Source organism: Podarcis cretensis (genome assembly GCF_951804945.1).
Source record: "Podarcis cretensis genome assembly, chromosome: 15".
NCBI classification, from domain to species: domain Eukaryota; kingdom Metazoa; phylum Chordata; class Lepidosauria; order Squamata; family Lacertidae; genus Podarcis; species Podarcis cretensis.
In genome coordinates this window covers 2,702,756-2,726,232 of record NC_137185.1, presented here as the reverse complement: position 1 = coordinate 2,726,232, position 23,477 = coordinate 2,702,756, and the positions used below count along the sequence as shown (strand labels likewise).

The 23,477-nt window shown below is 51.7% G+C and overlaps 1 protein-coding gene and 1 long non-coding RNA gene across 6 annotated transcripts in view; both read right to left on the bottom strand.

Annotated features, from left to right (window-relative positions):
* Nucleotides 1-23,477, bottom strand: part of SPECC1 (sperm antigen with calponin homology and coiled-coil domains 1) — a 106,565-nt gene that overhangs the window by 19,545 nt on the left and 63,543 nt on the right. For all 4 annotated transcript variants that reach the window (XM_079955467.1, XM_079955468.1, XM_079955466.1 and 1 more), the window contains 5 exons: nt 12,734-12,879; nt 11,178-11,278; nt 8,022-8,103; nt 3,940-4,093; nt 2,961-3,063 (listed from right to left, as the gene is read on the bottom strand). In XM_079955467.1, coding sequence (XP_079811593.1) covers nt 2,961-3,063; nt 3,940-4,093; nt 8,022-8,103; nt 11,178-11,278; nt 12,734-12,879 — 586 coding nt within the window. The remainder of the gene's footprint in view (nt 1-2,960; nt 3,064-3,939; nt 4,094-8,021; nt 8,104-11,177; nt 11,279-12,733; nt 12,880-23,477) is intronic.
* Nucleotides 16,569-21,510, bottom strand: LOC307204354. 2 transcript variants are annotated; one of them, XR_013833630.1, is made up of 3 exons: nt 20,094-21,510; nt 19,658-19,900; nt 16,569-18,560 (listed from the first exon to the last, which is right to left on the bottom strand). It is a non-coding gene; the product is annotated as an uncharacterized lncRNA (long non-coding RNA). The 2 variants fall into 2 exon arrangements; XR_013833629.1 differs by having other exon boundaries at nt 19,658-21,510.

Here is a 23,477-nt window from a genome sequence, read left to right as displayed (position 1 = left end):
GCTATCAAAAGCGGAAAATCCCTTGCTGTAACTGACGCCGTGTCGTAAGCTGCTTTCAACGTTTTACGTATGCATCTGGATATGGTGGAGTTGTCACAGCAGGGCCGGACAGATCTGTTTCTGTTTTTCTCTGAATTGCAGTCTGAAATATACTACGCCATGCTTATGCATCACAGAATCCGAAGAGTTGGGACTCCAAGAATCATCTAGTCCAACCCCTGCAATGCAGCTGTCCCACACGGGGATCGAACCTGCAGCCCTGACGTCATCAGCACCAGGCTCTAACCAACTGAGCTATCCAGTTGGTCAGTCGGTGAATTCTCTCAAAAACCCTTACAAGATGCATTCCAGATAAAGCCATCCAGACATAAGAATGCAAAAAGGGCCTGGATGCTGGATGAGGCCAAAGGGGCACGTCTAGTCCTGCCTCCTGTTCCCACAGTGGCTGGACCTGAGCCCCACAGCAGTGCTTTCTCCCCACATGCAGTTCTCAGCAGCTGATGCTCAGTGGCATTATTTGCCTCCTGACAGTGGAGGTAGAATATCGTCCTTCTTCACGCAGCGCCATGGTTAAACTGTGGAACTCCCTCCCACATTAATTAAGCTGTGTCAGCAACTGGGTATAGTATATAAAGAGCACATAACTGGCAATGTTTCCCTTTTTTTAAAGGGAAATTCCCTTATTGCAAATAGGATTCCTCACAAGAAAAGGGAAAATTTGACAGCTATGAAAGAGCAGCGTGTACCTCTCTCAGTACTCTGGTGAATGGATGGGTCATACGTAAAGATTTAATGTAAGAGGAGTTTTTGTTTTTGTAATTAAAGCCAAGCAAAATATATTTGTGTGTTTCTTCATTGTTTCCTGAACGTGTGGTCTCCCCAGCACGCTTTCTGCAGCGCAATTAATCTGCTAAATACGCATCAGGCCACTGTGAGAACAGGGTGCTTGGCTAGACAGCCACAGGCCTGATCCAGCAGGCTCTTCTCGTGGTTTTATGTTCTTAAAATGAACAAGTCCGTCAGCTCGCTTTGGGGGAATGCATAAGCTGTGCAGCACAAGGTCCCTCCTCATGGGCTCAGTGCTCCCCCTAACAACCACCACCATCATGTCACAGAGAGCTTTCTCCTGCCAGGGGAAGAAGGCAAACGTGTGGCGTTTGTTTGATGCTCTGAAGATAACAGAGGCAGGAAGAGAAAGATCTATAAAATAAATGCCTCACTGAAGTTTCGGCCAACAATTACAGATGCCGCCGCCTTGTTAGAGAGGGTTGGGCAGCTGCCGCAGGAACCACAGGGATCCCTCCGAGAGCCAAAATTAAAAATAAACCAAAGGAATTCTGCTGTCCTTTGAACCAAGGGGACGTGTGTGTGTGTGTGTTGGACTGGAGAGGTGGGTGGTTGTTTTTTGAAGCGAGAGACAAAGGGCGCTTTCCAGATTGTCGGTATTTTGGGGCAGGATTCAATCACACGCTGGCAAGTTTGTGTTGCGCAGTTGCTGCTGATCGGGAGGTCTTGCGCAACAAACCTGCTCCCCCTGCACTAAAAGCAACAGAAACCACCGGATACTTGGATAGGCGCTTGCTTTGAGGCAAGGTCTCATCTAAGTTCCCCGCAGAGTTATGGGAACACGTGCCTCCTTAAATAGGTGCCTGATCTCTGTGCAAAGAAGTCAGGGTGTGTGGGCAGGAAACAGGTCAGGCACTAGGAATCTGTCAGGGATTCTTCAGCTGAGATTCCTGCACTGCGGGGGGTTGGACTAGATGACCCCTGGGGTCCCTTCCAGATCTGCTATGATTCTAAGACCTTCAATTCCAAGTAAGCCCAGCAACGAACGAGGCCAGCAGTGTCCTGCCTCGCCTGCTCCGAGACAGGGCAATCTACTACACAGCCTGCAAAATGTGTTGAAATGCATTAATTGTAGAAATGCTGCTTTAAATAAGCAGGCTGGCTTGTAAACTTGGGGGAAAGAGCCAAACTGTTGTAGTGGAGTGATCAGGAACCCTTGCTTTGAATGCAGAAGGTCCCAGGTTCAAACAGCAGATGTGCGGGGAGGGCTAGGAATTACTCCCTGCCGGAAGCCCTGGAGCTGCCAGTCAGTGTGGGCACTGCTGAGCTAGTTGGCCCAGAGTCTCACTTGCTGCCAGGGCGTAATCCACATTTATCTTTTGCCTCGCTCTTTCCAAGCGCAAGGTCTGTGCTTAAAAGCTCTGCGTCCGAGAGTGGGGTTTTTTCCATAGCTCAGTGGCAGAGCATGTATGCAGAGAGTCTTGGGTTCAATCCTGACACTTCCGGGCAGGTCTGGGAGAGAACTCCTGTCAAGAAGCCCTGGAGAGCCGCTGCCAGCCAGTGTCGACAATACCAAGCTGGCTGGATTAAGGGTCTGACTATGGCAGCTTCCTACATAAACCAGCTCTTAATTCAGAATCACAAGGACGGGAAACTTGATTTTTAGGGGGAAGCGATTCCCATGTTGCCAAGGGAATCGGCGTTTGCTGGAGAAAGAGGGTGCACATATTGTCTGAGGAGCAAAGGGAAAGATACTCCATCCCCCCCCAAATGCAGGCTCCAAACTGAGGTCCAGCGCTGAGGGCCTTCTCGGTAGTGGCACCCGCCCTGTGGAATGCCCTCCCACCAGATGTCAAAGAGAAAAATAACTACCAAACTTTTAGAAGACATCTGAAGGCAGCCCTGTTTAGGGAAGCTTTTAATGTTTAATAGGTTATTGTATCTTAGTGTTTTGTTGGAAGTCACCCAGAGTGGCTGAGGGAAACTCAGCCACATGGGCTGGGTATAAATAATAAATTATTATTATTATTATTATTATTATTATTATTATTATTATTAGCACCCAGAAGGAAAGTGCTTGGCTGCTGCCACAGTGGTGCTTTTGGGCAAAATGACCCCTTTGTGACAAGCAAACACCTCAGCCACCCACGCAAGCAAGCCGCCCATTTACTTACTGGGTACCCCTCTGTTTTCTTCTGACACCATTTCAGCAGGGCGTTCCTCTTGGAGCCGCCGTACTCCCTCGCCAAAGCAGCCAAAGGGTCCTTCCTCTCCACGCTGGAACCAGGAAGAGGAAAAAGTTTTGTTAACAAACCTCCCATTACTCCGCTTGGACTGCTCCGCTCTGAAAAGGGGCCAGGGATGGCTGCCATCCCCATGTGCCCCCCACACCGAAAAACACACACCATACACTCAACCCCACAGAAACGGCACCAATGTTGGGGAACTGGTGGCCAATTTATGCATTTGCTATAAGGAAAATGCACAGAGAGGGGAAATGTGGCAGGTTCCTATTTTAGCCAGCGGTGCCCTCTTTGGGAGAGTCCATCATGCCCTCCCTGTCCCCAAAATGGCCATGCTCACCACTGAGCATGCTCAGCCCTACACCGCTAAAATCAACCAGGGGGCCATCTGCTCTGCATTTTATGATTTGGTGACATTTTAATAGCTTCATGTATTAAGAATAAATAAATAGGTGCCACTAGGTGTTGAACCGGTGACATCTGAGTTGAGGCTGCAGAGCTCGATCAGTAGAGCATGAGGCTCTTAATCTCAGGGCTGTGGGTTCAAGCCCCACGTGGTGTGAAAGATTCTTGCACTGCAAGGCATGACCCTCGTGGCCCCTTCCAGTTCTAAAATTCTACGATTCCGCATGCATGGCAGGAGCTCTGTCGCTCAGCACTGACAGACAGCACTAATGAGAGGCATTGGCTCAGTGGCAGAGCACCGGCACTACATGCCAGATGTCCCCGGTTCAGTCCCTGGCAGCCTCTCTAGGCACGGCTTGGAGGGGGGGGGGAACCCGGCCTGAAACCCTGGGGGCCTCTGCCAGCCAGTATAGGCAATATAGGGCCTAATGGCCTGGCTCAGGCAAAGGCAGCCTCCATTCCCCCCTTCCTTTCTCTCTTTCAGCTCAGCTTCTGTTTCGCTTACCTGAGCTTGCTGGGGGGTTTCAGGCCGCTGTGGGTGGAGGTGAGCATCCTGCCGGAGAAGGACATGGAGGGCGGTTTGCTCAGGGATTCCAGCGAGGGGCTTTTGCGGAGAAAGTGGTCTGGCTTCAGGTCCTCACTTCTCCCTTTCAGCAAGTCTTGGTGGGGAGAGGAGAGAGACAAGGAACCGTCATTTGCAGACATGATGCCTCCTTGGGGTGGGGTCTGCTGGTGTATGCCTGGCGGCAAGGCTCTCCTGCCTTCTTTAAGCAGAGGGCCACCTGCTGGGGGTTCTTTGTGATTCCTGCCTTGCAGGGACTTGGGGGTCACTTCCCACTACAATTCTGTGATTCTAGGACAGGGGTCAGCAACCTTTTTCAGCAGGGGGCCGGTCCACTGTCCCTCAGACCTTATGGGAGGCCGGACTATATTTTTTGGGGAAAAGTATGAACGAATTCCTATGCCCCAGAGATGCATCTTAAATAAAAGCACACGTTCTACTCATGTCAAAACACGCCGATTCCTGGACTGTCCGTGGGCCGGATTGAGAAGGCGATTGGGCCGCATCCGGCCCCTGGGCCTTGGGTTGCCTACCCCTGTTCTATGAGCTGATTTCAAGAACACACCTCTGCCCTCCACACACACACACCCTGCAAAGAGGAGGGTCTCCCTCCAAACAGCCCCCACCACTCAGGGCTCTGGCGCATAGAGCAAACACTCTCCATGTGTGAACCCAAGCTTGCATTTCCTGCTCAGAGACAACCCCTTTTCTACAGCAAAGGAGTAAACACAGAGAAATGTTTTCTTCTGCTGCTGCAAAGCTTAGCCGTAAGCTCTCTCTCTCTCGCACACTTTTTGCCATGCTGGCTGGGGTCTGATGGAAGTTGCAACGCAGAACGCCTGGCGGGCACCAGGTTGGCGATGGCTGGCCTTGCAGCAAGGGCTGCAGGAGGGAAGTGAAGACCACGCAACGTTCAGGCCCAGGGGGGGCTTGAGTTTGCAATACAGGAAGCAACGACTGAGGAGCATTAGAGGACTTAACAAAAGGACGTCACACATCCTGCTGTCTTATGGCTGTTCCAGTAAACAGGAGTCCCCCCACCTCTGCCCACCCCACCGAGAGATCCCTGGCTCAGATCCTCCCTGGCCATTTACTCCACGGCTGCAGCAAGGAGACGCCTGCGGTCTCCCTCTGCTCCTCCTCTGCTGTGTCTGACTATCTGCTCAATTAAGGTAATGGCTGTTCTGCAACTGCAGGAAGATCCAGGAAACGGCACCCTTTTTAATGACCCTCGCGGCAGCTCTGAGAAAAAAGTCCCCCCTGCACGTAGAGCAAGGCACGTTCCTTTTTTTTCTTCCGCAGGTTCTTTGGTTCCTCATTTTAAAAAGCTGCTTCTCTAAAAAAGGCAACCAATGCCGTCCCAAAGAAACCTGGGCGTGTGGAGACCCGCTGGAGGGATTGGTTGCTGCCAGTGCCGTTGGACAAGGGGCAGAGGGGAAGTGGACAATACTGACATAGGTGGGCCGGTTGTGTAAGTCAGTGTAAAAACCACGAGCATAAGAATGATGTCACAAGAGCAGCGGGCAAAGGAGGCCCATCTAGTCCACGATGGCCAACCAGATGCCACAGCAGGAATCCCCGGAAGCTGAGCCTGAGTGCAGCAGCAACTCCCTCCCGGCTTGCGATTCCCCAGTATACTGCCTCCGAGAGGGGAGGCAGCACATCGCCATTGCAACTAGCAACCAGCCACAGCTTCATCCTCCTCCGTGAATGTGCGATTCTATGATAATAAATCTCTTTCAAAGCCACCCAGGTTGGTGGGCATAGCTGCCTCCAGTGGGAGAAACCGGACACCTGCAAGAAGCAGCCCCCGCAAGCAGGGCCTGAGCGCAACAGCACTCTCCGCACTCTGGTGACTCCCAGCAACTGGGATTTAGAGGCATTAATGCCTTCAAGAGTGAAGGTAGAACATCCTGTAGCCACTGGGGGAGTGTCTAAGTAAAATAGGAGTTCCTGCAAACCAGAAGTCTGCCAGTCCTGCCCTGAAGTTGAAGACAGGCAATGAATAATCTGCATGTGATTGCGCATACACACACAGCGCCGGACCCCAAAGTGACCCTAAAATGTCACTAAAAGGGCAGAATGGGGGCAGGGCGGGGCAGAACACTTTACACAGGTCCTGCCAACGTGCATGGGGTCCAAAACATAACCCCTGTGGGGGGGGGGAAGGATTGCCTGTAATCCCCCGCATGTTCACTCAAAAATGGAGAATCTTGCTGCTGCCTGTAGGAGTGGATTGACCCCTCATACTGACGGCTGCAGTCTCCTAGTTAGAGAAGAAGAAGAGATTCACAAAGCAGGAAGGTGGGGAGCCTGTGGTCCTCTATGGCGCTTCTCGGCCTCCACATCCCATCAGCCCTGACGTAGGTAACCGGGAGAGGAACTCATTTGCCCTCAGAAAAGATCACTCATAATATCAGCAGAACGTCCCAATGGGGCTCGGTGGGACTTGATAAGAAACGCTCCAGCTACAGGGTTGCAAGGTTCTCTTTCCGCACTGCAAAAAGAGATACGCGACTCTTAATTGCGAATTACTTGCAAGCTTGTTCCGCCCCTACATATGTATGCATTTTGGCCTGCGACTCTATTCGGTTTTAAGATATGTCATTTGTTGACCTACGACTCTGAATAAATGAATAAAATGACTTTTCTTTTATCTGCCCTGAGTCTTCCAACATTCGGCCTCGTTGGCTGTCCCCCTAAATCCCAGTGTTACCAAAGAGTGTGCGGCCGGCCGGCCTTTGCGCCGTCAGTGCCTTTTGAGCCTGATGCTCTTTTCAGCAGATGACACCCACACAACGCATGGGATTCAAATGTCTTTGGACAAGGGGAGCTTGGGCTGCTGTCAGATCACTGAAGAACCCCACGGGCTATTGCTGTTCTCTCAAAAGGAGCCGGGAGGCACTGGGGGTGGGGAAGCGGACCCCCCCACACACACACACACGCGGCCTGGGAGGTTGGCTGGCTGTGACTCATCCTTCCGAGCCACAGCATTGCCCGATGGGCACTGAGGGAGGGAAAGCGCCGAGAAAGAGGAAGGAACTGCACGGGGAGGGAGTCTAAGCACCCTGATCATGTCAGGCTCAAAACCAGCCGCCCATCTTAGTGGCAAGAGGTGGTGGTGGGGGACACACATGCAGTCACAACTAAGAAAGTCGGCCCCTCTGCTCTGGCTGGTGCTCGCTGGGGCTGGCAGGGTGGAAAGCAGGGAGCTGAACAGTAGGTGGTGCTAGAACCAATGGCAGGTGGAGGCAATTGGCTCTCATTTTGCACCCAGCATCCGCCTAAATAATAATAATAAAATTTATTTATACCCCGCCCTCCCCAGCCAAGACCAGGCTCAGGGCGGCTAACACCAAATAGAAAACAATTCATTGAAATACAACTTAAAAAACAAAATTAAAATACAACATTAAAATGCAGCCTCATTTTAGCAGAAACTCAACGATGAAAACGTCAACTCTTCACCAAGGCTAACTATCCAGACTGGTCCTACGTGGGCCAGAAAAAAGCCAGGGAAGTCTCCAAGTACGAGTTCATCACAGAAGGAAAAGGGGAAAAAGAAAGAGGGGGAGGGGATCAAGTTGATTCCAAGCCAAAGGCCAGGCGGAACAACTCTGTCTTACAGGCCCTGCAGAAAGAAATCAGATCTTGCAGGGCCCTGGTCTCATGAGACAGAGCCGGAGCCAGTGTTGAAAAGGCCCTGGCTCTGGTTGAGGCTAATCTGAATTCCTTAGGGCCCGGGACCTCTAGGGTGTTGCTATTTATGGACTTTAAGGTCCTCTGTGGGGCAGACCGGGAGAGGCGGTCCTGTAGGTACGAGGGTCCTAAGCCGTGATGGGTTCTGCAAGGAGAAACGCTGAGATAGAGAAGGAAGGCACCCCCTGAGCTGGTTGCGAGTAGAAAGGAGGGAAATGGGGCTGGTTGAAGGTAGGTTGGTGGGGAACTGGCCTGTGGCAGCCCCTGATTTTAGAAGGCGGGAGTGTTGCATCCAGAAGGCCGTGCTTGCTATTCTTACAACTCACCTGCCAAGGGAAGCTCTGGAAGATCAGCGTGCTTGGAAAATGTCTTCCCAGAGGGCTTTGGGTTGCTGAAGGTGGAGTGTCTCTGCAACCAAAACAGAGAGAGAAACGTCCACAGAATTTAGCCGGTTACACGGCTGGTTAAACACGACAAAGACAGAAGGTATGTACCCCCAGGAGAAGGAAGCTCCCATCTGGTTGCTGTCAAGACACATTCAGCCAATTTCCCCCCAGGCAGATTCTGCTCTGAATCGGGAGGTGGGGGAGAATATGCCCCCAGGGATGTGTGTGGGGCTTGTTTCATGGAAACACAGAACAGGCACAGAGGGGTGATTGGTGGAGATGGAGAGCCTCCCCTCTGGGGAAAGGTTGCAGCATTTGGGGCTTTTTAGTGTAGAGAAGAAGCAAGTAAGAGGGGACATGAGAGAAGTTGGCAAAATTATGCCCAGCACAGAGAAAGCGGAGAGAGGAAAGCTTTTCTCTCTGTCCTAACACGAGAACATCACTGGACACCCATTGAAGCTGGATGTTGGGAGGTTCAGGACAGATGATGATAATAATAATAATAATAATAATAATAATAATAATAATAGCCCATCTGCCTGGCCTTCCCCAGCCACTCTGGGTGGCTTCCAACAAAATATTAAAATACCGTAATGAATCAAACATTAAAAGCTTCCCTAAACAGGGCTGCCTTCAGCTGTCTTCTAAAAGACTTCTTCACACAGATTCATGGAGGAGAAGGGCCATCAGTGGCCATCAGTCATGATGCCTACACTCTGCCTCCACGGTTCGAGGCAGCCATGCTTCTGAATACCAATTGCTGGAAACCGCAGGAGGGGAGAGAGGACTCTTGAACTCAGGTCCCGCTGTTTCCCATGAAGGGCACCTGGTTGGCCAAGATGAGAGAGAGAGAGCAGGATGCTGGACTAGATAGATGGGCCACTGGTCTAAACCAGCTGCCGGGCCACTGATCTTGTCTGGCTGCACAAAAATGTAAAAGAAACAAAAACCTCACAAGGCCTTTTGAAAACAACTCCTGCACATCACACGAGTCATTTTTCTTTTTTTTTCCCCTAGGCAAAGAATTTGGATTCCCTCAGGATTCCAGTTCCTGTCTTGTTTTAAACCTGGATGATAGCCAGTCCAGTGTGCGCCTTGATAGACCCAAACTGTTATTATTATTAACTGTGCCTGGATAGCGCAGTTGGTTAGAGTGTGGTGCTGGTAACACCAAGGTTGCAGGTTCAATCTGCGTATGAGATGGTTGTATATTTCCTGCATTGCAGGGGTTTGGCCTGTATGATCCTCAGGGTCCCTTCCGACTCTATGATTTATTATTTTATTTGTTATTAAATTTGTAAAGCACTCTATACCTGTAGATCCCACCTTGATGTCCCACCTTTTCCTCCAGGGAGTTCAAGGTGGCATACATAGGTCTCCCTCTCCTCTATTAACCCCCACGACATCCCTGCGAGGTAGGTGAGGCTGAGAGGCAGGCAGTGTTCCAAGATCACCACCAGTGAAAGTTTCGCAGCCGAGTGGGGATTTGAACCCTCGTCTCCTGCATCTGGCACTCTTAAGCACTACACCACAGTGGCTTGCGTGGTCCGAAACCCCTCCAAACTGAAGCAGAAGAGCTCCGTTCGGGGTTATCCTCATGCTGGGCGTCAGCCAGCATCCTGGGGGTTCTGCAAATATGGCAGGCGGACGAAAAGGGAGAGGAGCCGGTCCCTTGCAGCTTCCTGGGGCTGCCTCTGCAAAAAAACGCAGCCCCAAAACTGGGCGGTGGAACCCGTTCGAATGGAGCACCTGTCTTGGGTGGGGTGGAAGGGAGTCTCCCCTCCTGCTTCCATCATTTCATAAATTACCAGTTCCTCCAGATGCATCCCTGCTGGCTCACTCTGGAAAGTGCCACCCTAAGCTGGTTGTCATATCACCCCAGGTGCTCAGGGATGGGTGGACGGTTCCCGAAGAGGGAGAGGGGAGGGTGTGCCTCTGCATGATCACCTGAAGATGAGCAGTTAGTAAAGAAAGAACAGAAACACGGAGGGCAGGGAGAACACAGAGTGTCTGCAGGAGGACAGCGAACACTCAGCACCGATCTTAATCGCGTGTCAGGAGAGGCAGGGCAAAGGGCCGCAGCCCAGCAGTGGAGCATTTGCGTTAGATGAAGACAGCGCCGCAGGTTCGATCCCTGGCAACTCTGGGCAAGGGCTGGGAAAGAAACTCCCTGTCGGAAACCCTGGAAAGCTGCTGCCTGTCAGTGCAGGCAATACTGAGCTGGATGGATCAATGGTATAAGGCAGCTTCCTAGGGTCCAATAAATCTTTTCCTTCCATCTCAGCTAAACCTAAAGAAACTCTGCTAAACTTTAACTCAGAACCAGGAGGACGGGGATCTCGCTTTATTTTTTTAGGGGAAGCGACACAACTCAGCGGCCACCTGCCCCAACACGTGCGATGTTCATCACGGCATTTATCTGTCCGAGTCTGTAAAAAACTCGATAGAAGAAACAAACCCGAAGGAGCAGCGAAGGAAGGCAAACATTTAAAACCTTTTAAAAAACCTTGTGGGTGGGAGGATTTTCGAAAAAGGTCAGATTGGAAATAGATTTAGAGTTGAAAACTGAATCCACTTCCCCACTGCATTTCAGGGGGTTGGGCTAGATGACTCTTCGGGTCCCTTTGAACAGGGGGGACTTTAGCTCTTGGCTTGGCTCTCTCTTCCCGACTTCTGCATATCTCTCTGCACGCGCCCCAAGGTTTTGGCCCCTGCCCTCCCCATCACCGCCCACGCCCTGAGCATTTATTGTTTATTAGGGCTCTTGGGAGCAGGGCGGGGGGAGATCAAAACCAGATCGTTGTTATTATTTTGAAGACGGCCCCAAAAGTGACCTCCGCTGCTGGATTCCGAGAGGCGGTCAGAAGGGCGGGGGGGGGGGCTTTTCGCTGGGGCCCACCAAGGGCTTCGCTTTGATCTGCCGGTATTTGGTGCCTTTGCAGAAAAGAAACAAACAGATCCATTTCCCCTTCCTGGTGGCGACGTGCTGAACCCCCCCCCCCCAATCTCTCTCTTCCCCTGCCATAAAAGGCTCCCTGAAGTCCGTCCAGCACCCAAAGACCACAAAGGAAGGGAGGGGGGCTGCTTCTTCCGTACCTGGATGGGCGAGACGGCAGCTGCCGGAGCTGTCCTGGTGGGAATGCCGCTGAGGGGGCTCCGGGAGACCTTGTGGACAGGAACGCTTTGCCCCGGACCACCTGCGAGGGAAGAGAAAGCAGCCGGTTGGTCTTTGTGGAAGGGCAGAGGAACTGGCTGCTGGATCAGCCAAAAGGGGACCCGCCAAGTCCAGCACCCGGTTCTCACTGTGGCCAACCAAAGCTAGGGCTACATGCTGCCATCGCTGATGGCAAGTGAGGTCTAATGGAGAGTGAGGGCAGTGCGGTGATGTAAATGGGCCTAAGAAGAGGCGGCCTTGCTGGACCAGGCCTAATGGGGCCTATCTAGGCTGGCATCCTGCCCTCACTGTGGCCAACCAAAGCTAGGGCTACATGCTGCCATCGCTGATGGCGAGTGAGGTCTAATGGAGAGTGAGGGCAGTGTGACATAAATGGCTGCGGGAAGAGCCTGGCTGCTGGATCAGGCCAAAGGAGGCCCCTTCTGGGCCAGCATCCAGCTCTCACGGTGGCTAACTGGATTTGGCTGCACGCTACCATCACTGATGGCAAGTGACGTCAAATGGAGAGTGAGGGCAGCAAGATATAAATGGACACCAGATATAAACCAGGCCCAAGAGGGCCAATCTAGGCCAGTATCCTGCCCTCAATGTGGCCAACTTGGTGCCAGCTAGGCCTAGGGCTACATGCTGCCATCACTGATAGTAAGTGAGGTCTAATGGAAGGCAGTGTGTTATAAATGGCTGCAGGAAGAGTCTGGCTGCTGGGTCAGGCTGAACACGGCCTATCTGGGTCAGCATCCTGTCCTCACACAGGCCTACTAGATGCCCCAATGGGCAGCCTGTAAGCAGGACCTGAGTTCAAACAGCGCTCTGCCTGCTTGTGATTCCCAATTAGTGGTATTCAGGGGCATATTCAGGGGCGTTCAGTGGCTAGTAGCTATTGACAGCCTTATCCTTAGGCATGGATTTGCCCAACCCCTTTTAAATCCACCCTGAAAGCCCTGTAATGCCCGATTCCCAGAAGCAACTGGCTGTCCCCTGTTGGAAGCAGGGAAGCTGGTCTGATCCAGCAGCACACCTTGTTTTCAGTCTAAAACGTAAGGTTTGACTCAGCATATATAGGAAGGATTGCAGCTCAGCAGCAGAGTATCTGTTGGCATGGAGGTCCTGGGTTCCATCTATGGCATCGAAACAGCCGGGCTGCTGGATCAGGCCAAAGGGGGCCCCTCTAGCCCAGCACCCTGTTTTCCCAGTGGCCAACCAGATGCCCATTATGGGAAGCCCATGAGCAGGATATTAGCGCAACTGCAGGAGTCTCCCCTCCCAATTAGCCCTGCATTTGAATCACCATTTTTCACTGTTTTAAAATGCTGTTTTGCTGCATGCATAGTGCTGCACAGAGCCCTGGTGTATGTATAAAGGCATTTGCAAACAAATCCATACAGGGAATACGAATGAGAGCTGGGTGAGGCGCAAGAAGACAATTTGTCAGAGAAATAAGAGACCCTCAGCTCCGTGGCGTTTTGGGGTTTTTTACCTGGGCACCCCAAGTCGAACGACTTGATCAACGATTTGACGGTAGCCAGGGACTCGGGGGGCGTCGGCGACGCGCGGCTGACGGAGACCCCTTGCCAGCGGCTGGCGGGATCCGCCTCGACTGCGTCCATCACCTCGATGGTTGGCCTGGAAGGAAGAGATGAGAGGGAGGTGAGAGGGAGGAATCATTTCGATCTGTTGGAGTCCCTGAGCGGAAACCCTGGTGGGGTGGGTGTGAAAGAGCACAGGCCCAGGGATTTTGCCTGCGTTTGGTCTGCATTTTAACCTCCTTCCCGCCTCCTGGAATCATTGAGTTGTACAGTTGGGAGGGACCCCCAAAGGTCATCTAGCCCAACCCCCCTTTGCAATCCTGAAACGACGTGGGAAACAAATGTGCAGCTGTCCTTAGAAAGCAGCTCGTCTCTGTTTGCTGTGATGCAGTTCTTTAAATGGAACAAAATGGGGTAATGTGGAGAACCTTTGGCCCTCCAGATCTTGCTGAACTAGAACTCCCATCACTGACATTGGCCGTGCCTGCTGGAGCTGCTAGGAGTTGCCGCGCAGCAACATCAGGGCGCCAAAGGTTCCTCACTCGCGTGTCCGAGCGAAAACAGCATACAAAAATGCATTACGTGAGGGGGGGGGGAATTGCTTGCAAAACCAAAAAGTGTCTATATTGGGATAAATATTCCCTAAAAATGATGAAATCAGCCCTCAGGAAATCAGCCCTGAGTGCTCACTGGAATGACAGATCGTGAAGCTGAGGCTCCAGTACTTTGGCCACCTCATGAGAAGAGAAGACTCCCTGGAAAAGACCCTGATGTTGGGGAAAATGGAGGGCACAAGGAGAAGGGGACGACAGAGGACGAGATGGTTGGATAGCGTCTTCGAAGCTACCAGCATGAGTCTGACCAAACTGTGGGAGGCAGTGGAAGACAAGAGTGCCTGGCATGCTCTGGTCCAGGGGGTCATGAAGAGTCGGACACGACTAAACGACTAAACAACAACAACAAAAATGATGAAGGGTTTTCATGAGGATTTGGAAAAAAACGAACAGCAAATAGATGCAGGAGTGTGGCAGAATGAACTGAAGGAGGAGAAAAAAGAGAGAGCTCGAAATTGACAAGATTGGCCCATCCTTATACCAACAGTGACCCATTGTAAGGACAACAATGTAAAAGCAATGCAGAATAATGAGGACAGAGGTAAAGTAAAAGCACTATAAAATAATGACAAGGGAGACAGAAATAATGTAACAGCACTGTCAAATAATGTTACGGAGGACAGAGATAATGCAAAAGCTCAATATTATCATCATTTCTTGCTGCATTTCCCCCACAGCTTTATAATTTGCTGCTGGCAAAAGGAACATTGACTGCCAAAGAAGGACTGAAGAGCCACGGTCTACCTGCTTGATATGCAGTGGAAGAGAGTTCCAAAGGTTAGGAGGTACCCGATTCCCACACTGTGGAGAACGGACTTCCTGATAAGAGGGCATCTGCAACTAGATCATGCATGACAGATGGCCGTCCAACCTCTGCTGGAAAACTTCCAAGGAAGGAGAGACCACCACGTCCCACAGTTGAACAGCTCTTACTGTCAGAAAGTTCCTTCTGCTGTTTAGTCAGAACTCCTTTCTTGTCACTTGGGTTTGGGTCCTCCCCGCTCCAGAGCAGGAGAAAACAAGATTGCTCCATATTCCAAGCGACAGCCCCTGAGATATCGGAAGGTGCATTTCACGCTATTTTCTAAAAGGTGCAGAGGACCAGCTGTTCTGTCCCCCCGTTCCCCAAACAACTTATCCAGGCTTAACATTAACTAGAAGTATAATTATTATGGTACCCCTTGAAAACCAACAAACTTAAGGTCTTTTGGAGTGGTCAAATTCTGAGACTCGTGGCTGCAGTGATTTCTTTCCCATTAATAACTTTTAAATGTGACTCGCCACCTGCGATGCAATTTATGTGGATGCAGGAAAGGGGATATGATGACAACAGGCACACGAGATGGATGAAAGACCATCAGATTCTGCACTGAATGGGCTTCTCTTTTCTCCTCGTGAGATCCCTTCTCTCTTTCCCTCCCCCTGGCACCCAGTCCATTCCCAAACAGCTGCGTGGCTTTGGCTGGGCTATTAATAGGCACTGAATACTTTGGGGGTGGGGAGGTGTACACGGAGGGGGTTCTCTCTCTCCCACCCCCCTTTTGGCATCCCAGCCTTGTCTCGGCAGCACAAGAGCCCCTGGGAAGCGGGGGCAAGGAACGGCAGGCCAAGGTGGGGGGGCGGGTTGCTCACAGCTCAATGGAGGCACTGTCTGCGGGTGAACAGCGCCTCACCTGCCCCTTGCCAAGTGCCCGGATTTTGTGCCAAAGCTACGGGGAGGGCAGCGAGAGGGGCAAAAAGTCCCCTGGGGACTGATCACCCCAGTCCTGGCCTGATCCAATACAGGGTGCGGAAAGAACGGAGTTTAGGAAGAAGGGACATCCGCCAGGATTTTTTCAATTTTGGTTTTTAGCAGACTAGAGAGGCGTGCTTCCGGCTCCTGCGTACGAGGGGCAGCAGCTGGGCTGGGTTTTTTAACAGGGCACAAAAGGCCAAGCAGAGGTCGGATTCTGCAGGGCAGCGGAGCAGGGGAATGAGGATGGGGGGTTCCAGCCAGCCTTCTCGCGGCTCCCTCGCTGTGAGAAGCCAAGTTACAGGGAACCAGGCAGAGGGCCTTCTCAGTGGTGGCACCTGCCCTGTGGAACGCCCTCCCACCAGATGTCAAAGAGAAGAACAACTACCAGACTTTTAGAAGACATCTGAAGGCAGCCCTGTTTAGGGAAGCTTCTAATGTTTAATAGATTATAGTATTTTAATATTCTGTTGGAAGCCGCCCAGAGTGGCTGGGGAAACCCAGCCAGATGGGCAGGGTATAAATATTATTATTATTATTATTATTATTATTATTATTATTATTATTACCCCTTGGGGCTGTGCACCTGACCAGAGGAGAAAGGGGGCTTGGGGGCCATGATGGCACGGGGTTTGCTCAGGTGGGGAATGACAGAATTGTACTGTTGGGAGGGACCCAACGGATAATCCAGCCCGACCCCTTGTGATGATAAAATGAGGACAAAGTTGTTTTTAAGCATTTCCCGAGGAGGAGGCTGGCTAAACACCAATCTGCTGCGATGGCCTTTGCTTTTCCAGACATTTTGGACTCCAGTTCCCATCAACCCCAGCTGACACAGCCCTGTTTCGGAAGGCACCTCCCATCACCCCCAGCCCAAGTGGCCATATCTGGACCTGGGGCATGTAGGAGTTGTGGACCTAAAATATCTGAAGCTCATCAGGTTGGAGACCCCAAAACCCTTTTACTGGGTTCGAAGGGCTACTGGGCATGAACGCACAGGTGGCTATTCCGTATGCATACTGCAAAAAAAGAGCAGGCGCTCACACAGAACAGAAGCTTTTCTCCAGCAGATGTGACCAAAGGCCTGTCTATTCCAGGACCCCATTTCCCCCAGTGCCTCCTGGAAAACACACAGACATGGGACTTGGAGGCAAGGTCTGCCTCTCTCACCGTTGCTCCCCAGCCAATGGTCTTCAGAGGTAGACTGCCTTGGGAGCTGGAGGCTTCACGTAAATAGTGGTACAGCCTTACCACACAGCTAGCCAGCATCACCTGTGTGGATGCGCTCGCCAGGTAGAAATCTACACACACACACACACACACACACACACACACACACACACACGGGAGATCCACTGTCATGAAATCTACGTTTAAGGAAGGCGCAGCAGGTATTTTAAACCAACAAAGGTATAGAGAGAAGAGGCAGAGAAGGGCACCTGGCTGCCAGTCGCAGATTTATTTGCAGTTTTGTATAGGTCTGTTCAAATATTAGTCTCCCTCCCTCTCTTACACACAGACATACATACACGTGGCTCAGCAAATTGTCATCGTTACCGGTTCAAGCATGTTTACAAGTATGGAAGTCAAGTGGTTTGATCACAGAGCATTCCCGAATTGCACACCAGTGTCTGCAGGTGGGATCTGCCCCACGGCGGGTGCCCTTGTGGGTTTCCCCACCACCCATGAGAGGAGGTTGTGGGCCTCCAGGCTTGACCTCAGTGCTTCTGATCGAGTGAAGTGTCTGAAGTTCGTATGTGTGGCACAATCTCAGCAGAGACCTGCTGGGATCCCAGTGTTCCTCTGCACCCCAATGCCTTCTGCAAAACTACGCAAGGGCCCGAGGGGTGCAAGGCTGGAAGTTTCCCTCCCCTTGCTGTTATTGATGTGAAGTGTTTGCAACCCACTCCTCAGCCCAAAATCTGAGTGGCTTACATAGACAATCAAGGTGAGAGATGAGTCCCTGCCTGCAGGTGCACGGTCACGGCACAAAAGGAAAATGTGAAGGGAAGAGAAGAGGAAAGAAGAAGCGAATCTTCAAGTTAAACGGCACTTCTTAAAAGAAACCGGCTGGAAGGGAATTTCACAACATTCTACCTCCCAGGGACTTGTGAGAGGGGCTACAATGACAAGGCGGCGGGAGGAAACAAGCCAAGGACCCCTGGGGGGAAATAACGAGAGAAGACACTGTTCATCCATGCTCTTTCTTGCATCTCTGGGGCTGGAGGGCTAAATGGCTCCGATCCAGATTTGGCTCAGAGGCTGGCCGCGGCCGACCCTCAAAGTCAACTTGTGCAAATTTCTCAGCAACTGTTCTGCAAGAACGCAGAAACAGGACATTTCAGCATGAGCGTCGGTCATGCCACAGGCTTCCCCTGAGTAAAGATTCTGAGGAATAAAATAAAACAAAACGTGGACTTCCGATTGCCTTCACAAGGGATAGATGGGACCACCCTTTTGCCGGCTCTGTAGATCCACCAGCTTGGCGCTTTTGGTCTGGGGGGAAAGGAGCCATTTCCCGGGCTGAAACGCCAGTGACGCAAGCCCAGCGTTTTAAAAGCATTCTTGTAATCCAAAAGGGTGGCTTCAAGTTGGAGAGACCCACAGCTTCCCCCCTGCAAGTCAGAATTCAAGCAGCTTCCAAGTTTGCAAAGGGGGGAGAAGTGGGGCGCAGGAAGACGGCTCTGTAGTGCAGCTACCGAGGGCATCCTCGCTTGACCCTCACTGCCCTCTGCCCTTTCTTCTTTCCTGCCTTCAGATCTCAGGAAAAGCAGCAGCAAGTGGTACGCAGAACATAGGCTGCAGAACAGCAAATGGGTTTCTGGGTTCCAAGTCGTGCACTGCCACCTAGTGGCTGGTCCCTGTCGTTGGACATTGAGGAAGCATCCAGGCAGACGAAGACCGCCGGGTGATGGATGGGCAACTCTCAGCCCCACCAGACGGACATTTGCTTCGTGCTCCGTGTGGACAGTTGCCGTGGCAAACCCGGAACAAAGAGGTACGTGCGGCGGCAGGTCGTTCTCAGCGGAGAACCTCAAGTGTGCAGATTAGAAGCTCTTTCCTGTGTCCGGAGCTGGGTCGTTTTAAAAACCTCGAAGCATCAGAATGCAAAATTGGGGGCCTGCAGCAACCCCGAAAATTTAGCTTCTCACATATTGCTTTCACGTAGCCTTCAGGGAGAATAAATCTCCCCCTTAAAGAGTTAGGTTTCGGAGAGGGAAAAAAGACAGAGAACACGTAGGAATGACAGTCTGGAGAAAACGCCAGGAAAATCATTTTGTTGTGAGTGCTCAGATGTTTCTTTCCCGGTTTAAAACCCCGTATTCTTCACCCACGTTTTCAAGGAGGAGCTGTTACAAGTGGCAGTCCTGAGCCCCTGGGCTGGGCGGTGTGTTTCATCCAGGGCCCGGCTAATTGACTGGGATCAGAGATCTGTGGAAAGAGAAAGGGAGACCAAAGGTGGGCTTTAAGGGATGCTGACAGGAGGCGGAGTCTAAAAAAATGGATGAATTGAAACCCCCCACACCTGAAATGTATACTGAGCCAGGCCACTGGAGTATCAAGCTCACACAGCGTTGCCTCCATCCAGGATGAGATGTCAGTGGACTCCCTCCTTCCACCAGCCCCAGCCAGCATGCCCAATGGTCAGGGATGATGGGAACTGGAGTCCAACAATGTCCAGAAGGCCCATGCATTCTGCGTCCAGCTCCCATTGTCCCTGACCCTGTTGCCTGACGGGAACTGGGAGTCGCCTGTGGCAAGGGGAATCATTCTCCAGGCGACCAGGCTGGGAAGTGCTTGCAAACTGGAGGGGGTGGTGGTCTTCATTCCACAGCCCCTTTTCAGACCATTAATGGGAAATCAGAGGCAGACAGGAGCAACAATGTACTGCTGTTGACTAAGAACTTTGATCTTTGCAAGGCAGCCCTGAGACCCGTTTTTCGCATGAGGGAGGAGTAGTTGTATGGATTGCTGAGACAGAATACACACAACCTCCCTCCCTGAATTTTGAACATTTTTTTAAATTGTCAAGTTCTTGGCCCTCCTTGGAAAGGTTCTCATTGCCTCCGACAATGGTCAAGACTCCTGCCAAAATAAGATCCTTTGACTCTGCCCAGAGTTTTTTTGTACCATTATCCGTTGGTGTTTAAAGGCCTAAATGACTCAGGACCCAAATATCTTGATAGACAGCCTCTTTCCCTACAGACAGAGGGAAAGGCGCTCGTGACAGTTCCTCCACCCTCAGCGAGGCCTTCTCTGGGATGGCCCCCAAGCTAGGGAACTCCTTTCCCACAGAGGTGGCGCCTGGCCCCTTCACTGCACAGCCTTTGGGGAATGCCGAAGACACGCCTCTTTTGCTCTGGCTATTGACACGTGAGATGTCACCTTATTTTTATGGCTGCAAGTTGTTTTAAATTGCTTTTAAGGCACCCCTGGGCCTTCAGGTGAAAGTGACATGATAAATAAATGAATAATAGTAAATAATAACCCACACTGCTATTGAACCCAATCACGCCTGCGAAACAAACCTCTTCTCCGCTCCAGACAGGCTCCTCTGAAACTGTGATCAAGAGGGAGACGGGGGGGTGTTAAACAAGGGGGCTCCCCTCCCCGCCCCCCCATTTTGGGAGTGACCGTTAAAAGCGAGAGCCGGGCAGCCTTCTCAAGCCTCTGCAAGACGGGACAGCCGTGACACACACGGAACGGGACGTGAGGGGGAGACACCAGCGGACGAGGGGGCTTAGTACACACACAGAGCGCAAAGCTGGACTCTAGAAGAGAGAAAGGGAGGTTAAAAAAGCAACGAAAGCAAACAAATGGAAATAAAATTGTTAAAGCACAATGCAGCCTTCGGGGCATGTGCAAAGAGCAAAAAAAAATGTGGGAAGGAAGAGGGTTATTAGGGCTGGGAGCAGGTGTGAGGGGTGGGTTTTTTGCCCTTTGCACCGCCAGAGAACCTCTTACCTTCAGTTCAGGTGTGCTTTGGAGACCTCGGGGGGTTTGCGCTCTGTATCCTCTCCGGGAACGAAAGGGAATGTGAGAGTGAAAGTGGTGGAGGGAAAGGGGGGCTGGTGGTGTTGTGGGAAAGAAGCCAGAAGGAAGTCAAAGGACAAGCACTCCAAGCTGGAAGGGCAGGCGGTTTGCTGCCTGGGGCGAAGGGCACAATGATGGCACCCCCACAGAGAGGCCGACAGGAGCGGCAGCTCAGTTTTACCCTGACGCTGGTGGCAAGACAGAGTCCTCCACTGCCCTTGAGATGCCGGAGGCTAATTTTGGGGGGCCAGGACAGGCTGTGTAGACTGAGGACCTCAGCTTTCCTTTGCAAAAAGCAAAAGCAAGCTGCTAGTCTTTATGGATGGGCAGAGATATTCTTGAAAGCACGCTGAGGGGGTCAGAGGAAAGGAGGTTCAGAGCCTTCATACCTCTCTTCACTCCAGAATTATGCGAATTATGCAAAATAAATTATGCAAATTTGCACCGCCAAGTCCGGCCGCAGAGCTGACGTTTCCTTGGCTTTAAGAGGTCTAGCTGTATCACTGTCTGCGGAGGACAAATAACTGCCCCCTCCAACACACGTCCAGAGATGCAGTAGGCTGATCTGCCCCACAAGTGTGTGGGGTGGGCCAGACCCACTGCAATGCGTAATGAACAATGTTACGGACTAAAAAAAGTCGGCAGAATCAGGGTGGTTTCGGCGCTGCTGGCTGCTTGGCGGTTCCACGGCGCAATCGAATTTGCGATACGACAAGGAAGCTGGACAGAGGCGGGGAAAGTGGGGAGAACACCGAGCGAAACAGACAAGAGAGGCAGGTTGATAAAGCAAGACTCCTTCAACAGAAAACACGCCCTTTGGGAGAACCAGGTGAGGCTTGAGGTTTTTTTTAAAAAAGATAGTTCTTCATCTCATGTTTTCCATATCATGGACCCGGCAGGAAAAACAGTCCGTCTGCATCTCCTGGCCCGGAAACGCTGAAGAAGGAACAGCTCTGAACAGGAGTGCATCCAATGGACAGACACATCGCATTTCTGTTGTGTGTGCATATCTGTGCATGTGTGAAAGGGCAACAGATTGCTTGCAACTGCGGTTTTCTTCTTAGCAGTGACCCCTGCATTGCAGGGGTTTGAATTCAATGACCCTTTGGGTTCCTTTGAATGCTGCAATTCTTATGACTCTAAGACCTGCTGGATCAGGCCAAAGGCCCAGGCCAGGGTTTCTCTAACTTGGGTCATCGGCTGTGGTTGGACTACAACTCCCATCATCCCTAGCCAGCCAGACCTGTGGTCAAGAATGATGGGAGTTGTGGTCCCACAACAGGCGGGGGACCAAAGTTTGAGAAACCCTGGCCTAGAACAACTGAAGGCCGCAGCCCTCGTTTGTGGGTGCTCTTCAGAAACCTGCAATCAAGGATAGACTGCCTCTGGAAGTTCAACTGGAAGGATAGACTGCCTCTGGAAGTTCAACTGGAAGTTCAACTGGAAGTTCAACGCAGCCAATCAGGTCAAACCACCACTGAAAAGACCTCACCTTCGCCTTCACAGATCTGTCGGGTCCCCTTGCAACGCACCCCCCACCTCAGTAACATGTTTGAATGAAGTGTAGCTGACTCCCAAGGTAGAAAAGAGGTAAGTCTCTCTCTTTCGCACACACACACTCTAAAAAAAGTCAATTGCCAGCATTCTGCCACATGCTGGTGTGAGCAAGAAATCGCAGTTGGAAGCGCCACTGAGAACTGAAGATAAACCTGCCCTTCATATCAACTGAAGAGAAACCTTCACCAGAGACCTACCCCCCAATGGGTTCCCTTAGGAACAAGTTCCCCTTCACGCCAGCAAAGGAAGAGGGTCCTCACCTGATCAAATGAACAACCTTAAAATAATGTGTTCCTGCAGCAAACGGAAGCTCGTCCACAGGGTGTTTTGTATACTGGAAACCCTTGCTCACTTTTGCACACACCGCAGGCGCCATGACGACGGGCATTTTGCTTGCATATGCGGGACGGGAGGAACAAGTGGGACCGGATCATGAGCAGGGTGAGACCCTGTGGACTGTGGAGCCAGTCAAACCATGGTTTAGTGTGAGGCACATGAGAGCCCATCAAACCAGGGTTTAGTGTGAGGCGCATGAGAAGGAACAAGACGAAAGAAGCTGAAGGGACAGTGATTGTGTATCAGCTGAGCAGCCTCAACAAGCCTCTGGCTCGTGAGAGCCCAAAGAGAATGTCCTCTTTGGGGATCCAGGGAGGGTCTCCTCATGAGGAGTGGGGCTTTGCTGAGACTGCTCAGGTGCGAGGAAGTGGTGGCGGCCAATGCACCACCCTGCCTGTCGGCTGCTGGGCAGGAAGGCTGAGCAGCCTCAATAATGTCCTCTTCAGGCTCTGGGGAGGGTCTCCTCGCGAGCCAGGACTCTCCAGGGTGCTCCTCATTTCGGGGTCCCACTGCCAGGCTCCCGGCAGCTGCATGTAAATGGGGAGTTGCCTGTATAGTTCACCAACAGTTCTTGGTTGGGACGACACGGGGAAGTGCGGTTTATTAAAAGCAGAAATTTCTACATTCCTCCTCTTAGCCACGTGGGAGGCAGAAGGATGTGAAGAGAAGGAAAAAGGGAGTGTGGAAGGGGAGAATCTGCCTACTCAGAGGGTTTGTACAGGAAAAACTCAGCCCTGGGCCAGTTTGATAGAGAGCGGGCACCCTGTTCTTGCTGCCGAAGCAAGCATCCAGCCCTGGCAGATGTGCTTTTCCCTATCAGAACGAGACTTAATTTCTAAAAAGGTAAAGTACCCCTAGACGGTTAAGTCCAGTCAAAGGCGACTATGGGGTTGTGGCACTCATCTCGCTTTCAGGTCGAGGGAGCCGGCGTTTGTCCGCAGACAGCTTTCCGTGTCATGTGGCCAGCAGGACTAAACAGCTTCTGGCACAACGGGACACCGTGATGGAAACCAGAGCACACAGAAACTCCATTTACCTTCCCGCCACAGCGGTACCTATTTATCTACTTGCACTGGCATGCTTTTGAACTGCTAGGTTGGCAGGAGCTGGGACAGAGCAACGGGAGCTCACTCCGCCGCAGGGATTCGAACCGCCGACCTTCCGATCAGCAAGACCAAGAGGCTCCGTGGTTTAGACCTCAGCGCCACCCGCATCCCTTCATTTCTATGCATGGGCAAAGCAAAGGCGAAGGAGATGCCTCTCTCTAAGCCCATGTAGTTTACAGGCCTGGGAAGTCTACTTTCGTTCTGTATGAGTAAAAGCTGCCCTGAACATCCCCAACTGGTGCGGTTCACTGAAGTAAATTCAGAGCATTGTTGGCCAAAGGGAAAGGCGATTCTCAAAGGGCCCCGGATGACATGC